Source organism: Columba livia, chromosome 17, assembly GCF_036013475.1.
Source record: "Columba livia isolate bColLiv1 breed racing homer chromosome 17, bColLiv1.pat.W.v2, whole genome shotgun sequence".
NCBI classification, from domain to species: Eukaryota; Metazoa; Chordata; class Aves; order Columbiformes; family Columbidae; genus Columba; species Columba livia.
The window spans coordinates 6,874,019-6,889,715 of record NC_088618.1 but is presented as its reverse complement, the minus strand read 5'-3'; the positions used below and the strand labels follow the sequence as shown (position 1 = coordinate 6,889,715).

General features: G+C 42.4%; 2 protein-coding genes across 6 annotated transcripts in view; one reads left to right on the top strand and one right to left on the bottom strand.

Moving 5' to 3' along the window:
* Positions 1–2,853, bottom strand: part of HSCB (HscB mitochondrial iron-sulfur cluster cochaperone) — a 4,579-nt gene extending 1,726 nt beyond the window's left edge. The window contains exons 1-5 of the mRNA XM_065033007.1: positions 2,515–2,853; positions 2,352–2,448; positions 1,863–1,952; positions 1,183–1,327; positions 360–407 (exon numbers count right to left, since the gene is read on the bottom strand). Of these exons, the coding sequence (XP_064889079.1) occupies positions 360–407; positions 1,183–1,327; positions 1,863–1,952; positions 2,352–2,448; positions 2,515–2,747 (613 nt within the window). The 5' untranslated portion in view covers positions 2,748–2,853. The remainder of the gene's footprint in view (positions 1–359; positions 408–1,182; positions 1,328–1,862; positions 1,953–2,351; positions 2,449–2,514) is intronic.
* CHEK2 (checkpoint kinase 2) lies at positions 2,734–15,697 on the top strand. Of its 5 annotated transcripts, XR_010466702.1 has the most exons (16): positions 2,734–2,873; positions 3,866–4,120; positions 4,587–4,711; positions 4,993–5,140; positions 5,879–5,969; positions 6,903–7,011; positions 7,891–7,944; positions 8,724–8,785; positions 9,254–9,353; positions 10,972–11,058; positions 11,892–12,055; positions 12,261–12,376; positions 13,078–13,186; positions 13,757–13,842; positions 15,051–15,131; positions 15,484–15,571. XR_010466702.1 is itself a non-coding variant. In XM_065032993.1 (15 exons), the coding sequence occupies exons 2-15, from the start codon at positions 3,871–3,873 to the stop codon at positions 15,577–15,579; spliced, it is 1,569 nt and encodes a 522-aa protein (XP_064889065.1). In that variant the 5' UTR covers positions 2,734–2,873; positions 3,866–3,870; the 3' UTR covers positions 15,580–15,697. The 5 variants fall into 5 exon arrangements, 4 of the variants coding, with proteins under 4 accessions (XP_064889065.1, XP_005498241.1, XP_064889066.1 ...); XM_065032993.1 differs by lacking the exon at positions 13,078–13,186 and having other exon boundaries at positions 15,484–15,697; XM_005498184.4 differs by lacking the exons at positions 2,734–2,873; positions 13,078–13,186 and adding an exon at positions 3,150–3,361 and having other exon boundaries at positions 15,484–15,697.

The following is a 15,697-nucleotide window of genomic DNA, read 5'->3' as shown; positions in this document are numbered from 1 at the left end:
ATTTTTTTTAAGTGGCTATAGTATTGATGTAGCCACTGCGGAATTTTAAGTATATAGACAAGCCAACCTTTTCTTTTTAAACAGACAGTTCCTTGCATCGACAATTCCACTTTTCATTTTGATGCACGATGAATTAACTGCAACTTTTGTATTGGATTTTATTTAATGTGAGGTCCCAAATTTCCTGAATCAGCAGAAATGTCAGCTTAGAGGTATTTATTCTAAATACCAAAGAACCCTTGTTTATGCAGTGGTCCTGTTCTGTAGTTCAGGAAATATTCACCAATAAGAGAACGCGTTTTTTAAAACTATTTATAACTGATATGTATGGCAGCTAAATACTTCATAGAAATAGCTACCTCTTTCAAAAGCTGCAGTCACCTCTTTGGTCAGTTCTTCTTGTTTAACTGTAAAACAAATCATTCACATTTTGTTACATACTTAGTATTTAATACCACTGCATTCCCATTGTCTGTGTTGGAAAACTTCATTACTAGTCTCATAGTCTTTTGGGACCTAAGAGAGCTTTCCATAATATTGCTGTCATTTAAAAACCTTATTATAATTTCAAACATATATTTACTTACATGGGTTTACAGACAGCAATTCCAATGCAAATCAGTGGCCACTACTCAGAAATCCAAGTTAATTTTGCTCTGCCAGCGTATGCTGCTACAGTTAATTTTCTTCTCTTAGTTTTTATTCTAGTTATTCTACTTGTTTTTGGCACACAACTATTATTGCAAAGGCTTAAATATAGCAATAAACTCCATGTTTTGGGTATCACCAACAATATAAACAAGATGTTTGTATAAGGATAATAATAATATAATGGTTGCTAAACTGAAGAAAGTAAAATACAATGTCTTTAGAAAGTCTTTAATGCGGTCAAGTCAAGCATTTTATTTGACTTCATTTTGAGTGATTCCTTCGTTTGGAACAGTCTACTTGCCCAGATCTGCTGAAGGTTTAATAACGAGTTCCTTTTTATAATCAATACATACATATATATATATATATGTATGTATGTATGTATGTATATACACACCTATTTTTCCATCAGAATGGGTTCTCTTATACAGATTTTCTCAAGACTGACCTGATGTTTAGGTGGCATAAATTGGTACATTATACTAGATACAGTAAATTAGTTCTGTACAAAACCCTCAAATCATAACTTGCCTTTAAGTAAAGTTTCAATGTCTTCAAGGGTATCCTCATTTTTAGGCTCTGCTAATTTCTCGTTAATTTCCATGATTTCTGAGAGAAACTCTGAGTCTGCCTCAGAGTCCGTTTCTTGTGCTGGCTCTACTCCCTTCAGCTCCAGCTGGTGAAGAAACGGGAATCAGGAAATACACATTCTGACATCTATTTCAATGTGAATTATTTTCTTGAACATTAAGTATTTTAGTAGGGCTCGCTCAGATTCATAGCTGATAAACTTCCGGTCTATTCCATGAAATCTGTATAAACAGTCTTAAGATTAAAAATAGGTGGACCATAAAAATCAGCAGTTAACCAGAGCCAAGAAAATGTAACAAAGGCTGCCGAGGGCCATAGTGACATTTCAAAGGAGCAGCCATGGCCAGACACAATGTTTGATGGAAGCAAATTAGTGTGACATGAGCAGCAAATGCAATGGTAATAATCAATAAATTGTTAAAATAGAGGAAAAGCCCATCAATTTTCAGACAAACTTGTTCTCAGTCTCCCTTCTGTCCCTGGTAATCCTCTTCAGAGGAACACAAATCAGCACGTTAACGATGGAGTCAAAGCTCTGATTCGTGACATCAGCACCAGCAGCCCCAGCCACCCATGGTCGGTTACAGGAGTGTTGATAAAACACCTAAGGGGCGCTTTACCAGGTAGAGACCACGGCTCAGGGGGTTCAGGAGGGTTTGGTACGCCTTGTTGATCAAGGAGGAGTGCTGCTCCGAGTAGTACTGCTCTTCCTGCGAACGGACAGCAACGAGATAATGACGTGGGAAAATACATCACATTTAATTACCAGCAGAGAAGTGGCGTTCCCACAGCAATATGAATGTGTAAAACTACAAGCTGATTTATAACAGAAATGGAAAAACAGAGAGAGGGCGATCTGGACCTGCAAGCTGTCATCTCGCACAATTAAGATCTCAAGAACCACAGCAGCCCCTTCTCATCAGTGGAAATCTGTGAGTACGAGTCTCCTCTAAGATCAGGCAACAAAACCTGGGGAGTTCCCGTAACCCCAGACCGGGGGGGACGCGGCTCGGCCGAGCGAACGGCGGCTCCTGCCCGCCGGGCCCCGCCAGCCCGCCCGGGTCACCGCGCCACCCCTGCCGGGGGACACCGGCCGGCCCCGCGCTCACCGGCGGCCTCTGGCCGAAGCGATCGGGGTGAACGGCACGCTGCAGGCTCCGGAACCGCCGCTGCAGCTGCTGCGCGTCGATGCGGAAGGAGCGGGCACTGCGGGCGACACAAGGCGGGTCAGGCTGCGGCCGGCCCGGCCCGCGCCCCCCCGCCGGCACTCACCAGCCCATCAGGCGGAACAGGTCAGGCCGCGGCCCCGGCGGCTGCAGCGCCCGGCAGCCGGGGCAGAAGTGAGGCGGCCCCTCGGCGCGGGGGAGGGCGGCGCCGCAGCTCCAGCACCGCGGGGCCGGCGCAGAGCCCGGGCCGACACAGCGAGGCCGCGGGGCCGCCTGGGAGGCGCGGAGCGGCCAGAGCGGCCATGGCGCCCCGCCGAGCCGCCGCAGCGCCGCCCGCATCCCGCCGCGCCGCTCCCGGCAGCCCCCGCGCGCGCCCTGATTGGCTCGGTTCGTAGCGGGGAGCGGCGGGGCGCGTGCCCACTGAGGAACGCGGCGCCGGGGCCGCGCGGCGCGGGCTGCAGCACCGTGAGTTCCGGCCCCGCGGCCGCCGGGCCCGCCCGGCTCTCGGGCGGCCCCGCTCCGCTCCGCCCCGCGGCTGCCCCCGCCCCGGGGCGACTTGCGCGGGTTCTCCCGGCGGGGCCCTGCCGTGCGCTCGCCCGCGCGGCGCCGCGGGAGACAGGGCTTGCAGTGCTCGGGCAGGGCCGCAGGGGGCGCTGCTGGCGGCGCGCAGGGCTGGGGGCGGGGCCGGGGGCGGGGCTTAATCCGCGGCTGCGAGCCCCAACCCGCGGCTGCGAGCCCCATCGTTGCCTTCGCAGCTGCTCGGCGCCCGGTCCGGTCAGGTCCCGCGGTCCCGTCCCCAGCGCCGGCCCCAGTGCGGCGGGAGGGCGCTGACAGACCGCGCTCCCGGCGGTTCTGCTTTGCCTGCGTTCCGGGACAGCTCTGTACAGGGGCGGCACAGAGGGGCGCCGCGCGCTGCCGTGCTCTTGTGGCTGACAATGAAATGTAGCGAACGGGTAAGCGGGTGTGATTAGTCTGGGGTGTGCACTGAGCTGCATGACAACCAGCTTCAGAACCGAGAGCTGCCGGTACCGGCGGGCACAGGTGAGCGCAGGAGAGCCCGGGGTGGCGGGAGACACTTCATTTTAAAATTCATATTTTTGCTGTTTCACGTTTTCCCTTTGTGTTCAGAGAGCTGCAATAGTTACTGCTTTGTGGGGATGCTTTGTCAGAGGATGCTGCACATGCGTTTGTGAAATAGCGTGAGCCCTGAAGGCTTCGAATAAAAATCTGGGAATAACATTAACTTGTTTTAGGACCATTAGAGCATCACATTATTTTTTAAAAGGGAAAACATGGCTTGCAAAATTCTTGGGGATTTACATACAATGCATGCTTTGGTTGACGGTTTTACTTACCTGAAGACTGAGAATAGGCTTGGCTACTAATAGTATGGTGTGTGAATGCTTGTCAGTTTTATTTTGCCCTAGTAATTGTTTTTATAAATGTTCTGTTTGAAGCAAACATGTCCCGAGAGACTGGAAGCGAAGCCCAGCAGTCCCAAGGCGCCCAGCAGTCCCAGGGCGGCACCAGCTCCTCCTCCAGCGGCTCCCAGAGCACCAGTCAGTCCTCCTCCAGCTCCGGGACCCTCAGTTCCCTGGACACTGTTCCCACGCAGGAGCTGCCGTCGATCCCTGAGGACCAGGAACCCGAAGAGCTCGCTCCTCAGCCTTGGGGTCGACTCTTTGCACTTGGAAAAGGTTTCAGCAATTGTGGTATGTGTTTGCTGCAATGAGCCTCTTACTAAGTACAACCACATTGAAGTACAAGCTTGCAACTTCTACTACAATGTTGTATTCCGTACTACATCCCAGTGTTTATACTTTTAGTCAAATACACATCTTCTACAGACTTAGAGGAATTCTGGGGTATTTGTGTTCCTCGTTACTGGCTTCATTTTTCCATTTCATAATTTATTTACATATCATATGAGTCTCTATAGCTGAAGGTGAGCTGAAAGCTCTACTGTTACTAAACACGATAAAATTACTAAAATATTGTACAAGGTGTTGATAGTGCATGGTGCTTTGTCTGAAGTAAGACAAATGAACTTGATTATATGGGAAGAATCTTGTCTTTGTTATCTTACTTACTACCATTTGGCATCATTCGGTAGTGCCACAGTTAATAACTTCCTGCAATTTTGTGTTCTCTCTCTGCTTTACTTCCCCATCTCTGCAGACTGTGTGAATGACGAATACTGGTTTGGCAGAGACAAAAGCTGTGATTATAGTTTTTCTAAGCTGGGATTGTCTGATACTGGCTTCTACCAAAACTATAGCAAGAAGCATTTCCGAATTTTCAGGGTAGGTAATAAAAGGTTAACTGTCTTCTTCTGTTTGGGCATAATTGAAAAAGGTTGACTTTGGCGGGGGCAGATCTTAAAGAAATCAAAGTCTGAGTACCTTCAGTGTTGACTCCGTTAACAAGACTCTAGGCAGTGCTCCATTAACCCAGCTTGGGAAGTAACCTCAGTAATCCGATTTCCTGAGCCAATGATAGTAAATTTCTATAGCCTATCATGTCTTTACAGTAAAGTAATTTTTTCCCTACTGTCACCTTTCTCATTTTTTCTTTTCTCTTTGAGGAAATGGGTCCAAAAAATTCCCATGTTGCCTACATTGAAGACCACAGTGCAAATGGAACTTTTGTTAACAGAGAGCTTGTTGGAAAAGGGAGGAGGCTTCCACTGACTCACAACTCTGAAATTGCATTGTCTATACAGAATAATAAGGGTAAAATGTATTCTAACATAAGTAGATTCTTTATGTGTTGTTTCTGCAGTGATTTCAGTATATTTCTTGCAAGTTGAGCTTCTTCATGAGTGCTGTTAAAATACAGCTGTGAATTGATGCTTTAGTACTGACATAAAAATTATCCATATCCTGGATACCTCAACCCTAGAAAAATACATGAGAAAAGCAAATGTAAAAGGAGCTGCATCAGGACCCACCTTACTAGAGCACCAACTTTTATAGTTGTTTTCCTTTTCTTGAGACACTTGTGCTTCGGTGGCTGTGGATGTGGTGGTGGGAACGGGAAACAGACTATTCAAGGGAAGCTGAAACAAACCAGGTACTTACCAGATGCCGCACAATAATAAAAAACCCCTCAAGAATTAGCAGGGTTGGGGGGTTGTTTCTTCTCCACTAAGATTCTGTCTTCCCAGTAGTCACTTTGCTTTGTTCCCTGCTGTGATGTTGAAATTCTTGCCTATTTTGTCCTTAAAGGCAGTGTTAATTGAGTGCTGTTGTGAAGTTAATACCAAAGATGTCGGTTTTCAGTAATAAAATCACCTTGCTAACCAATAGCTGATGTCACTTTTGACATCAATTAACCTTTTTTATATACTTATAGCAGGCAGCATTTGCATAGTTATGTTGTTGACTATAAAAGCTCAGGAGGCATAGTTGTTCGTTATAGCAAAATTTTAAAGTTAATAACAGGAAAACGATCTCCACTCATCTTCCCAGTGTTTGTATTTTCTGATCTTATGGTGGATGATCAGTTGGTGTTTCCTAGAGAATTCAGAGAGAAATATATCATGTCCAAGACTTTGGGAAGGTAAGCATCCTTCTTTCCACAGTATTAATTTTGTTAACGGTGTTCAGTACCTTGTGCTTGAATTATTACCAGTGTTAATTGAGCTGCTGTTCAAACAACACAATAACACCCGAGTTCTTTAATAAGATGACACCTGTTCTTTACAACAGCTCAAACAGGAATTTTGGCTTTATTCCTATAATTGTCTTGGGTTTTGTAGCCTACCATTAATTGTGAAATTAATTTTCTCTAGAAGAGACAAAAAAATCTGTACATTCTTAACAAGTTCTAAAGTTCTGTATATAAATATAATCAGTTATTGGAAGTAGAAGGAAGAGCTTTATGTCAGAACATAGCTTTCTACATCATCACTGTTGAGGCCTTCAGACAGAAGTGGAAAGACTGTTTGCAGGAAAAAGGAGAGAGGCTGTTATTTCTGTTTTGGAAAAAGATGGTCAGTGAAGAATTCGGAAGAGAATGGTTAAGTGGAAATAAATCCAAGTGCAAAATACAAGGATTTGTTTCTATAATATAATTGCTACTTAGTGGAAAAAAAAGTATTGTCATACCTGTTCTTCAGATTTGTTCAGTCTGGTGTTGAAAGAACTCTTCACTAGATTCTCTTCTCTTAAATGCGTTTGTGTGATGGAAATGCTGGCAGAGCTCGTCTTTGATATTCACCGGTACCCTCTGAACAAACAGATTGGTTGCTCTGCTTGTTTACTCCTGCGTTTTGGAATGGGCGGCTCTGGACAGAGCTTGCGATTCAAATAGACCTCCTACTGAACGCTTGCTGGGGGAGTTGTGACAACCAACGTATCATTATCAGAAAGTCAGAAAGCAGCAGCCTCGAGCTGCGTGTGATCCAACGCTTTCGCTTGGTTTGTCTGTGCTTGCTATGCAGATTTATGAAAAGCATTTGTGGGCATTAACAGAGCTGTGCTTTTATCTCAGCGGGGCCTGCGGAGAAGTCAAACTGGCGTTTGAGAAGAGCACTTGTAATAAAGTCGCGGTGAAGATAATCAATAAACGGAAGTTCATGGCCAGCGGCATTAGAGAGGCGGTGGGTATTTGTCTGTCTGTCTGTCTCTCCGTCATCTTGCAGTGTCTGCAGTATTCGATAACCGCTCTGACTCCCCAGCTTCCTTCAGCTAAAGGAGATTTGCTCACTTAATGTCTTCTGTATGTGATTTCAAAGTGCCTTTTGATCATACAGAATCTGCAGAATTCTGTAGAAAATGCTTGCTTTTATTCTTTGACCGCATTTCATTATGTTCATAATTCATTGTTAATGTGGCATATACAAAGGGTGGTGGGGAGTCTGTGAGCTTTATCTCTTAAAACGTATCAGATAAGACACATACAAGCAGCACAGTCTGACAAAAATATACAATCTCTGCTAATTTTGTCATATTTTCCATCATAATACTTCTTAATAAAGTTGCATGAAGCTTTTTGGGGAGGGTTTTTCGTGAGTCTAGTCTTGCAGCAGAAACCTGAATTAGAAGTAGAACAAGCCAAGTGGCTTCAGTCCAACAGGAGGAGATCCGCGCAGTTTCCTATCGGTGACTCGAGGAGAGAGCAGCATTGAACTTTAGGGTTAACCCCTATGGGAAGCACTCGAGGGAGGAAAGCTGTTTAGGGGCAGTGCTGGTATATGCTCACCAAGATTATTTCTTTCAGTTTGGAAATCAGATGGAGATTTCTAACCTGCAGTGAAATGACGTGTCCAGAGCAACATCTTGTTACATGTAGCGAGAGAAGGCTCTTTAATTCACTGAAGCCACCTAATCAATTTATGGAAAAGTATTATATGTTATGGTTGCCCAAAGTAGCAAGGGAGATGAAACTATGGCTTTTCTGGTACTGTCTCTTCTTTCTGATGTGTCTCATTCCAGAACAACACTGTCTTACCCAATATGATATTTGATTCTTTTAATAGAACCCGGCTTTTAATATCAATACAGAAATTGAAATTTTGAAGAAAATAGATCATGTGAGTGTTACTGTACCTTTTAATTCCTCTTTGCTGCCTGCTGTACTTCTGTAGTTCACTGTGTTAGTGTAGTAACTAAAGATCAATGGTACCTGTTTAGAAAATATGTTGAAGGATGCATATAATTTTTCTTTCAAATAAGTCTATTGAACGCTTATTTTTTTCTTAAGTAGACTACGTCTTGACATGTTCTTTAAAACCGTGAATAACTGAGGTGTAATTTTGAGGAGAAACTTCACGGGACAAGTTTCAACCTGAAGCACTTTTGTAGAGATCTTTCCTTGATGCGTGTTTTTGTAAATACTGCCAGATAACCGAATACAAAGATGAGATTCCACGGGCAATTTTTGGAATTTGTATCCCCTCCTTCACCTGCTTCCCCTGCCCTGCAAAAGACATTTCTTTTATTTTTGCTAAGTAGAAAGCTTGCGTAGCTTAATTCATTTTGCCTTGCTTGCCAATGTACTATTGTATATAAATAAAATACTGAGGGTTTGGTAACTTACAACTGGAAAAAATAAGGGTACTTGTTGAGCTGTAGTCACCACAAGAGCTGAATGTGTTAGTGTGTGGAGGTACAAGGGAGAAGACAACAGACCTGAATATCAAGGGCTTGCCAGAGCCCGGGCACTAGTGAGCTGTGCTAAGTGTTAGTGTAACTGGCGAGGCGGAAATCATACTGAAATAGGAACTTCAGGAGGATAAACTGTTAATGATTTGTAAAAACTAATATTATCTTTCCCTTTTTGTTTGTCCATTTGTGTTCCCTTTTTTATTAGCCTTGCTTAATCAAGATCAAAAACTTCTATGAAGCAGAGGATTACTACATTGTTTTGGAACTGTAAGTGACTTGTTTGAAAGCCGCAAAGAACGTGTATAGTTCCACACTGGGGTTTTTTTGTCTTTCTTTCGCTGGCCTCCACTGTTCTCTGAAACCTCTGTAAAATTAGGAACTAGGCTGACGAGGAGAGCTTTGAGAGCACTCGGTGCCCTCAAAGTCGCTTTGAGAGCACTCGGTGCCGGGGTAGCTGCCCACTATGCTGCTCTTCTGGATCGTTGCTGCTTCTTCTGATTTTTGAGCTCATAAGAGGAGGCCGATCAAAAATCTTGTTACAACTCCCAGTGAAGACTCGGGAGATTAAGCCTAATTCAGCAGCCCAAGTGCTGTGTTTATGCCATTGCTCACTCATTTGCAGAAATATATTCTGTCTTTGTAGCCACAGTAGCCAAATGTTTTGGTCTCAGTTTTGTCTGATGAGATGAGTCTTTTGGAAGTAACATATCAACTTGTTGCTTGCGTTCGTTTTAGGATGGAAGGAGGAGAATTGTATGACAGAGTGTCAAGGCCAGTCAAGATGAAAGAAGCTACTTGCAAGTTGTATTTTTATCAGATGCTGCTGGCTGTGAAGGTACATAATCATTAATTCTACCAAGAAAAATACGATTATGCGTATGAATGGCAGTTAGATGAATTTTTCTGTCATCTGTGACTTCTGAAACCTGTACAAGCAATCAGCACAGTGCTCTTAAGTTGATTTCACAAGGTTCTTTACCTCAGTGCAGCCAAAGAACATTCAAACGCTTGCTTATTAGAAACAGGGACTAAAGTAATAACACAGGCTGTGCTTATTGATGGCACGATTGTCAGGTGAGGCTTGTAGTTGTGTGTGTGCAGAGTCATCAGTGTAGTAGCCTTCAAAAAGTTAGTGAACAGGTGCTTTACTGTGCACTCCTAAATAAGCATTTCAGTCTGGCAGACAACAGATTAAGATCTAATAGATCTCAAATACTGAATATTAAGTCCTTAGATAAATTTCTTCTAAATTCACGAAATGGTAAGTATATTTCATTAATATCTTCTGCAAGATTCTTTTTTACATTTCACTTGTCGGGACCTGAATAGGTTTTTAGATCAATTCTTTTCCTTTTTTCTTTTGACTCCATTTTAATATCTTACAGCTGCCAAAGATAGAAACTTAATAGTTGTTCTATAGCAGGTATTAATAAATAATAAACCTATAATTATTTTACTCCTTAGTGAGTAAACTATTGTATTTTTTCCCAAATTCTCATTTTTGGGACAGCTGCTCAGATAATAAAAGTGGTGTTGTTACCTTCTGTTCCATAATGTCTTCAGATATAATAAAGAAAAGCTTCCCTTCAGTGTAAATGTGAAGACATCTTTGGTACGTATTTTGGACTACTAGTTAGAATCAACCTTGTTGATAGCTAACACAGACTTCATCGTATCTTACTATATCAGACACTTATGGCCGATCGCTGTTGACCGTTCTCCTGACGAAGGCAGAAACCTGTTCTCAGGTTTGGAGCCGCTATAAAACTGGACAGTAGACTCGCATGTAGACTTGAGAAGTATAAATAAGGGAACAATTCTACTCTTGCCTCAAGGAAGTCACTTTTTCCAAATTCCTGTATATATTTTCCTTGATTTGATCTTGTATCTCCTCCTTACTCACTTTTACCAGTTACACCACCGGGCTCTGGAACCCTTTTCCAGCCTCCAGCTCTTTGACAACTGAGGCGCTTTAAATCTGTCGCACACCAGTGTGAGGACTGGTGTGCACAGTGAACTTACCTGTCTCTGAAACAGAAATGTGGGCTTGTATTTAAGAGGGTGTGACCAGACAATGATAATGACCAAGAGAAAGGAGAGATGGAAAACCAGCATTGCTACAAAGGCAACACAGAACTTTGGTGTTCCTTCCTTCTGTTGCTTTTAGTACAGCTTTCCCATGAATGGGGAAAACTGAACGCTTTGCCAGGTTTGCATTGTTTGCACTGAGGTCTGACCTCTGGAGCACAGTGGGTTGTAAAGCTGGTGTTGTGGTTTGGTTGGTTTGGTTTTTAAGAAGAGAAGTTCAAAACCTGTGTAGCTTTGAACGTATTAAAGCCTCTTATGCACCCATTGCACTTATCCTGCCATTGCTATATGAAAAATCGTAAAGCTTACATTTAAAAAAAGTTAATAGTCTGGTTTTCTTTGATTATATATCTTTATATGTCTAGTATCTTCATGACAATGGAATTATACACCGAGATCTAAAGCCAGAGAATGTGCTACTTTCATCTTCTGAAGAGACATGTCTTATAAAGGTAAGGAAACTTACATTTCTTCTTATCCATACAGAAACTTGGGGGTATTTCTTGCCATTCTTTTTCATATTTAGTTAAACATAGGAAAAAAACAAAGGAATTAGTCATACAAACTATGAAGTAATTTGAAACACAGAAAACATTGAAACATTCATAAGTTTAATTTTACTCTTGTGGATATTTCAACCCATATGCTTATGTAAGAACAACTGAGAGATGTGCTTGTATAGCACTTAATGGAGTACACAACTTAAGATGACAATACATTTCTCTTTTAATTCCAATAAAATCTCAATTCTCGAATGATGGACAGCATTTCCACAAATATCCAGGCTGTACAGTGACTGAGTGGTGGGTTTTTTGTTTGTTTTTTGTTGTTTTGGGGTTTTTTGGTCGTGTGTGTTTGTTCGTGTTTTGGTTTGGTTTTCCCCAGGGTGGTAGGTTGGAGCTTTTTTGTGGGGGTTTTTGGTTTTGTTTTCCAAATAAAACATTGAATAGATTTGCATGCTAGAACACTTATTTTTCAAGTTATCTTTTCTAATAAGCTACATTTCCTTTATTCTGTGGTTGTCCATTTACATCCAAGTCTGAGAGTACTTTACTCCTAGTGTAAATTGTGATCCTCTGTCTTTCTCCTACTCCTCTACTATTCTCAGTTGCTGTTTACTCACTACTTAATAATGTCTGGGGTAAATTTTGTTCATAGTCATGTACTGGAACTGACTTGGAAAGAAGAAACTTAATGTTGCCCCTTGATGTATATTGACAAGGTGATATGTTCTAGTCTAATCAATCCTAATAAGTAATGTGGTGTCACCATTTTTAAATACGAGATTACAGATTTTGGACAGTCCAAGATTCTTGGAGAAACTTCTCTCATGAAAACATTATGTGGTACTCCCACGTATCTTGCTCCTGAGGTTCTAAATTCACTTGGGACTGCTGGATACAGCCGAGCTGTGGACTGCTGGAGTTTAGGAGTTATTCTTTTTGTGTGGTAAGATACTGTGGAGATGGTTCCTTCGTTGGGCATTGACACATGTGGCTCGAGACTTGGCAGCTTCAATACCTTAATGAGGAAGTGGAAGTGTGTCTATAAAAGTGTAAAAGACACTGTGATAGCAGAAGCTTTAAAATGTGTGATTTTAGTGTTTGCTATGACAAAATCTGTGTTATTTAACTTGTTTTCCTCTTTTGCATAGCTTGTGTGGATATCCACCATTTAATGAGCAAAATACCCAGCTGTCACTGAAAGATCAGATCACTCGTGGAGAATACACGTTCATTCCCAAAGAATGGAAGCACGTATCGGACATGGGTACGACTCTGTTGCAATGGGCAGCAGAGTATTTATTCATACCTTTTTGCTTGTAGTGTTTGTTCTCCTTTAAGTTCTTTCAGCCCTATGGCACATTGCATGTTTCATTTTTAAAGTAGTCTCTTAACAATGTGGGTGTTTGTTTGTTTTGTTGTTGGTTTTTTTGTTTGTGTGTTTTTTTTAATTCCAAGTTGAAGCATTAGAAAGAGTAGATATGTTTTAATTGAAGAGGTTTCTTAGTAATATTTAGCTTTATTAACTACAGAAGTATAGAGTTTGGGCACAGACATCTGTTCTTCATATTTTCACTTTTTCTTCTGACTTTTTCAAGTTCTTCTACAAACTTTTTCCCTGCTCAAAGATTCTTCAAGTGTTGAACCAAAAATGCCAGGGATTTAAGGGATATGAGTTAGAATTCCAAGAGAGAAATGTTAAGAGGAATTTCATGGTGCTAGCCTTTGAGTTTAAAATATCAGCTACATTTGTGGAATTAACTATTAAGTTGGGCTCATTCTAAGCTAAGTAGTTTGCAAAACTGATGTAGTTTTTGCATGGTAAACTAAAATGATGGTTACTGTGTTCATGTGCTTTCCTTCTTCAGGACAATTTATACGCACAAAATAATTGTAGTATTTGTCTTTGATACTCCTTTGTATGTGCAGAGGAGTTTCTAATAAATGGTGTGATCATTCTTTTTCTAGTAAACTTGCCAAATATAACTCCTTCCTGAATTATTTGAAGCTTATTCAATAATAAGTCAGACATAAAGGAGAATGCAAATCTATGTTAAAGTGGTACATAGTCCTCATGGTATGTATAACAGAATAATCAGATACAATGAAAAGTAAATCTTGCCAAAATTCCTTTATGGGAGATTTAGAGTCATAAAATATGACATAAATGCCATATTTTTCACAGTGTCTATTAAGCAATTTCCTAAGAAAATAAAGTTTGTGATTGAGCGTGTGTATGTCTTGTCTCTTCTTTCCCATCTTCCCAGATAATCTGCTTTCCAGGACACTGTAAACCAGGACACTAAATTAAGCTGTCTTTGCTTATTCACAGTATTACTGAAGCTTTTAGGAATGTGCTGAACTTCTGTGCCTGCTCAGAACATAAATTGTAGACTTGCTCAGTATATCTACTGGTAATTTTGCTATACTGAAAAGTGTCGAATCATGTGCGTGGTTACAGCCTGCAGCCCTCCCTAAGCATAGAAAAAAGAAAAGTGATATGCCCAGACAGTATTTTTTGGGCATCATTCTGAAGTGTTATAACACATATTGTTGCACAAAGCTTCTGTGTATGCATATTGCAGAACCTGTTTTCGGGTAATGAATTTACTGATCATATGCCAACCAACTCTGTTTATTATCTTAGCTCTGGATCTCGTGAAGAAGCTGTTAGTAGTGGATCCAAGCAAACGTCTTACGACAGAGGAAGCCCTGGAGCATCCGTGGCTTCAGGTAGGAACTGAGTCTTGACTGAAGGGCAGCACAGTTGGGTTGTTCTGGGGATAACTTCTTGATGTCAATTCAAAGGCAGTTCAATAGCCTGGATGTTACGAGGCTTTGCTACCGTGTGATTTGCTTCTGCAAGGCAGCACGGGAACACTGGCTGCTCCGGTCAGCAGAGATGTAATGCATGCCAGATCCATCTCCTGTGGAGAGCACTACAAAAGGGATACGATAATGGCCCGTTCCAGCCTTGGATCATTTCTGGGGCTCCTCTGGCCCCTCTCCAGCAGGTCCATGTCTGTCCTGTGCTGAGGACCCCAGAGCTGGACCAGCACTGCAGGGGGGTCTCACCAAAGCAGAGCACAGGGGCAGAATCACCTCCCTTCACCTGCTGCTCATGCTCCTTTGAATGCAACCCAAGGTACAGTTGGCCTTCTGGGCTGCAAGTTTATATTGCTGGGTCATGTTGAGCTTCTCATCAACCGACACCCCCAAGTCCTTCTCCTCAGGGCTGGTCTCAGTCCATTCTCTGCCCAGCCTGTGTTTGTGCTTGGGATTGCCCCAACCCAGGTGCTGGACCTTGCACTTGGCAGTGTTGAACTTCACGATGTTCACATGGGCCCACTTCTTGAGCTTGTCCTGGTCCCTCAGGACGGCATCTCTCAGGTGTGTCACCGACACCGCTCAGCTTGGTGTCATCTGCAGACTTGCTGAGGGTGCAGTTGACCCCACTGCCTGTGTCGCTGATGAAGACAGTAAACAGTACGGCCCCAGTTTGAACCCCTGAGGGACACCAGTTGTCACTGATCTCCATCCAGCCATTGAGCTGTTGCCCACTACCCTCTGGATGTGACCATCCAGCCAATTCCTCGTCCACTGAACGGTCCATCTATCAAATCCGTATCTCCCAGTTAGAGAGAAGGATGTTGTAAGGGACCATGTCAAAGCCTTGCAGAAGTCCAGATAGATGACATCCACAGCTCTTCTCTTGTCCACTGATGTGTTCACTCCGTTAGAGAAGGCCACTCACTTGACCAGGCAAGCCTTGCTTTTGGTGAAGCCAAATTAGGAAGACATTTATTTGGGGGGAAGTGGGGAAACCTCCTTTTCTCCTTTATTCATTCATTCTTTAATTGCTGACCTGTTTTGTTAACCAAAATCCAGGCTTTTCCCTTAAATATTCCATATACTACTTAGAGTTACTGCTTTTTTCACAGGATGAGGATATGAAGAGTACATTTCAACAGCTACTGGCTCAGACAAGTGCTACTATGAATCCACCACAAACATCAAAAATGGTATGTGTAACAGATGATTTGGTGATTAATACTTGATGCATAGAGAAACTAGATTTTTAAGTAATCCATAATAAGAAAACTAATTAATTTTGAGAACTTAGAGAAATGTGCATCTTGGCTGTATGTAGCAGACTGCTACTTATCTCTGCTTTCTGAATAGGAGCAATGGACTTCTGTGCTTTGGCAGGACACTTTGTTTAAATGTATAGAAACAGCCTCCTAGCCTTTAAAGGTTTATTCATATATTTAAAATTAAATCGTTGAACATGTAACATCTGTAATTCGGTGGCAACCACAACAGGCTCTGTCTTCCCTGATTTCATGTAGCCATCTTGCTGTGTCTTTCTTTTAGCCAACCACAATGAGAAAGCGTCTCCATGAAGCCGAGGGAGACTCGGGCTCTTCGAAGCGTGCTGTTCCTTCTACGTCATTTCAGAAAATGAAGTGAAAAAAAGAGAAAGTAGCTTTTTTATGGAAAGCAGAATTTTTTATTCAAGAAAAATCTTAATAATGGAATAACTGTTGAAGATGCAATTGCTAAATAAAAATAGCTTTATAAGACTGAA

Bases quoted from the DNA above. Each gene is read 5' to 3' on its own strand.
- CHEK2 (XM_065032993.1), top strand. From the start codon at position 3,871: ATGTCCCGAGAGACTGGAAGCGAAGCCCAGCAGTCCCAAGGCGCCCAG. The intron at 5,141-5,878 runs GTAAAATGTATT...TCATCTTCCCAG, and splicing joins GTCTATACAGAATAATAAGG to TGTTTGTATTTTCTGATCTT. The intron at 7,012-7,890 runs GTGGGTATTTGT...TTCTTTTAATAG, and splicing joins CCAGCGGCATTAGAGAGGCG to AACCCGGCTTTTAATATCAA.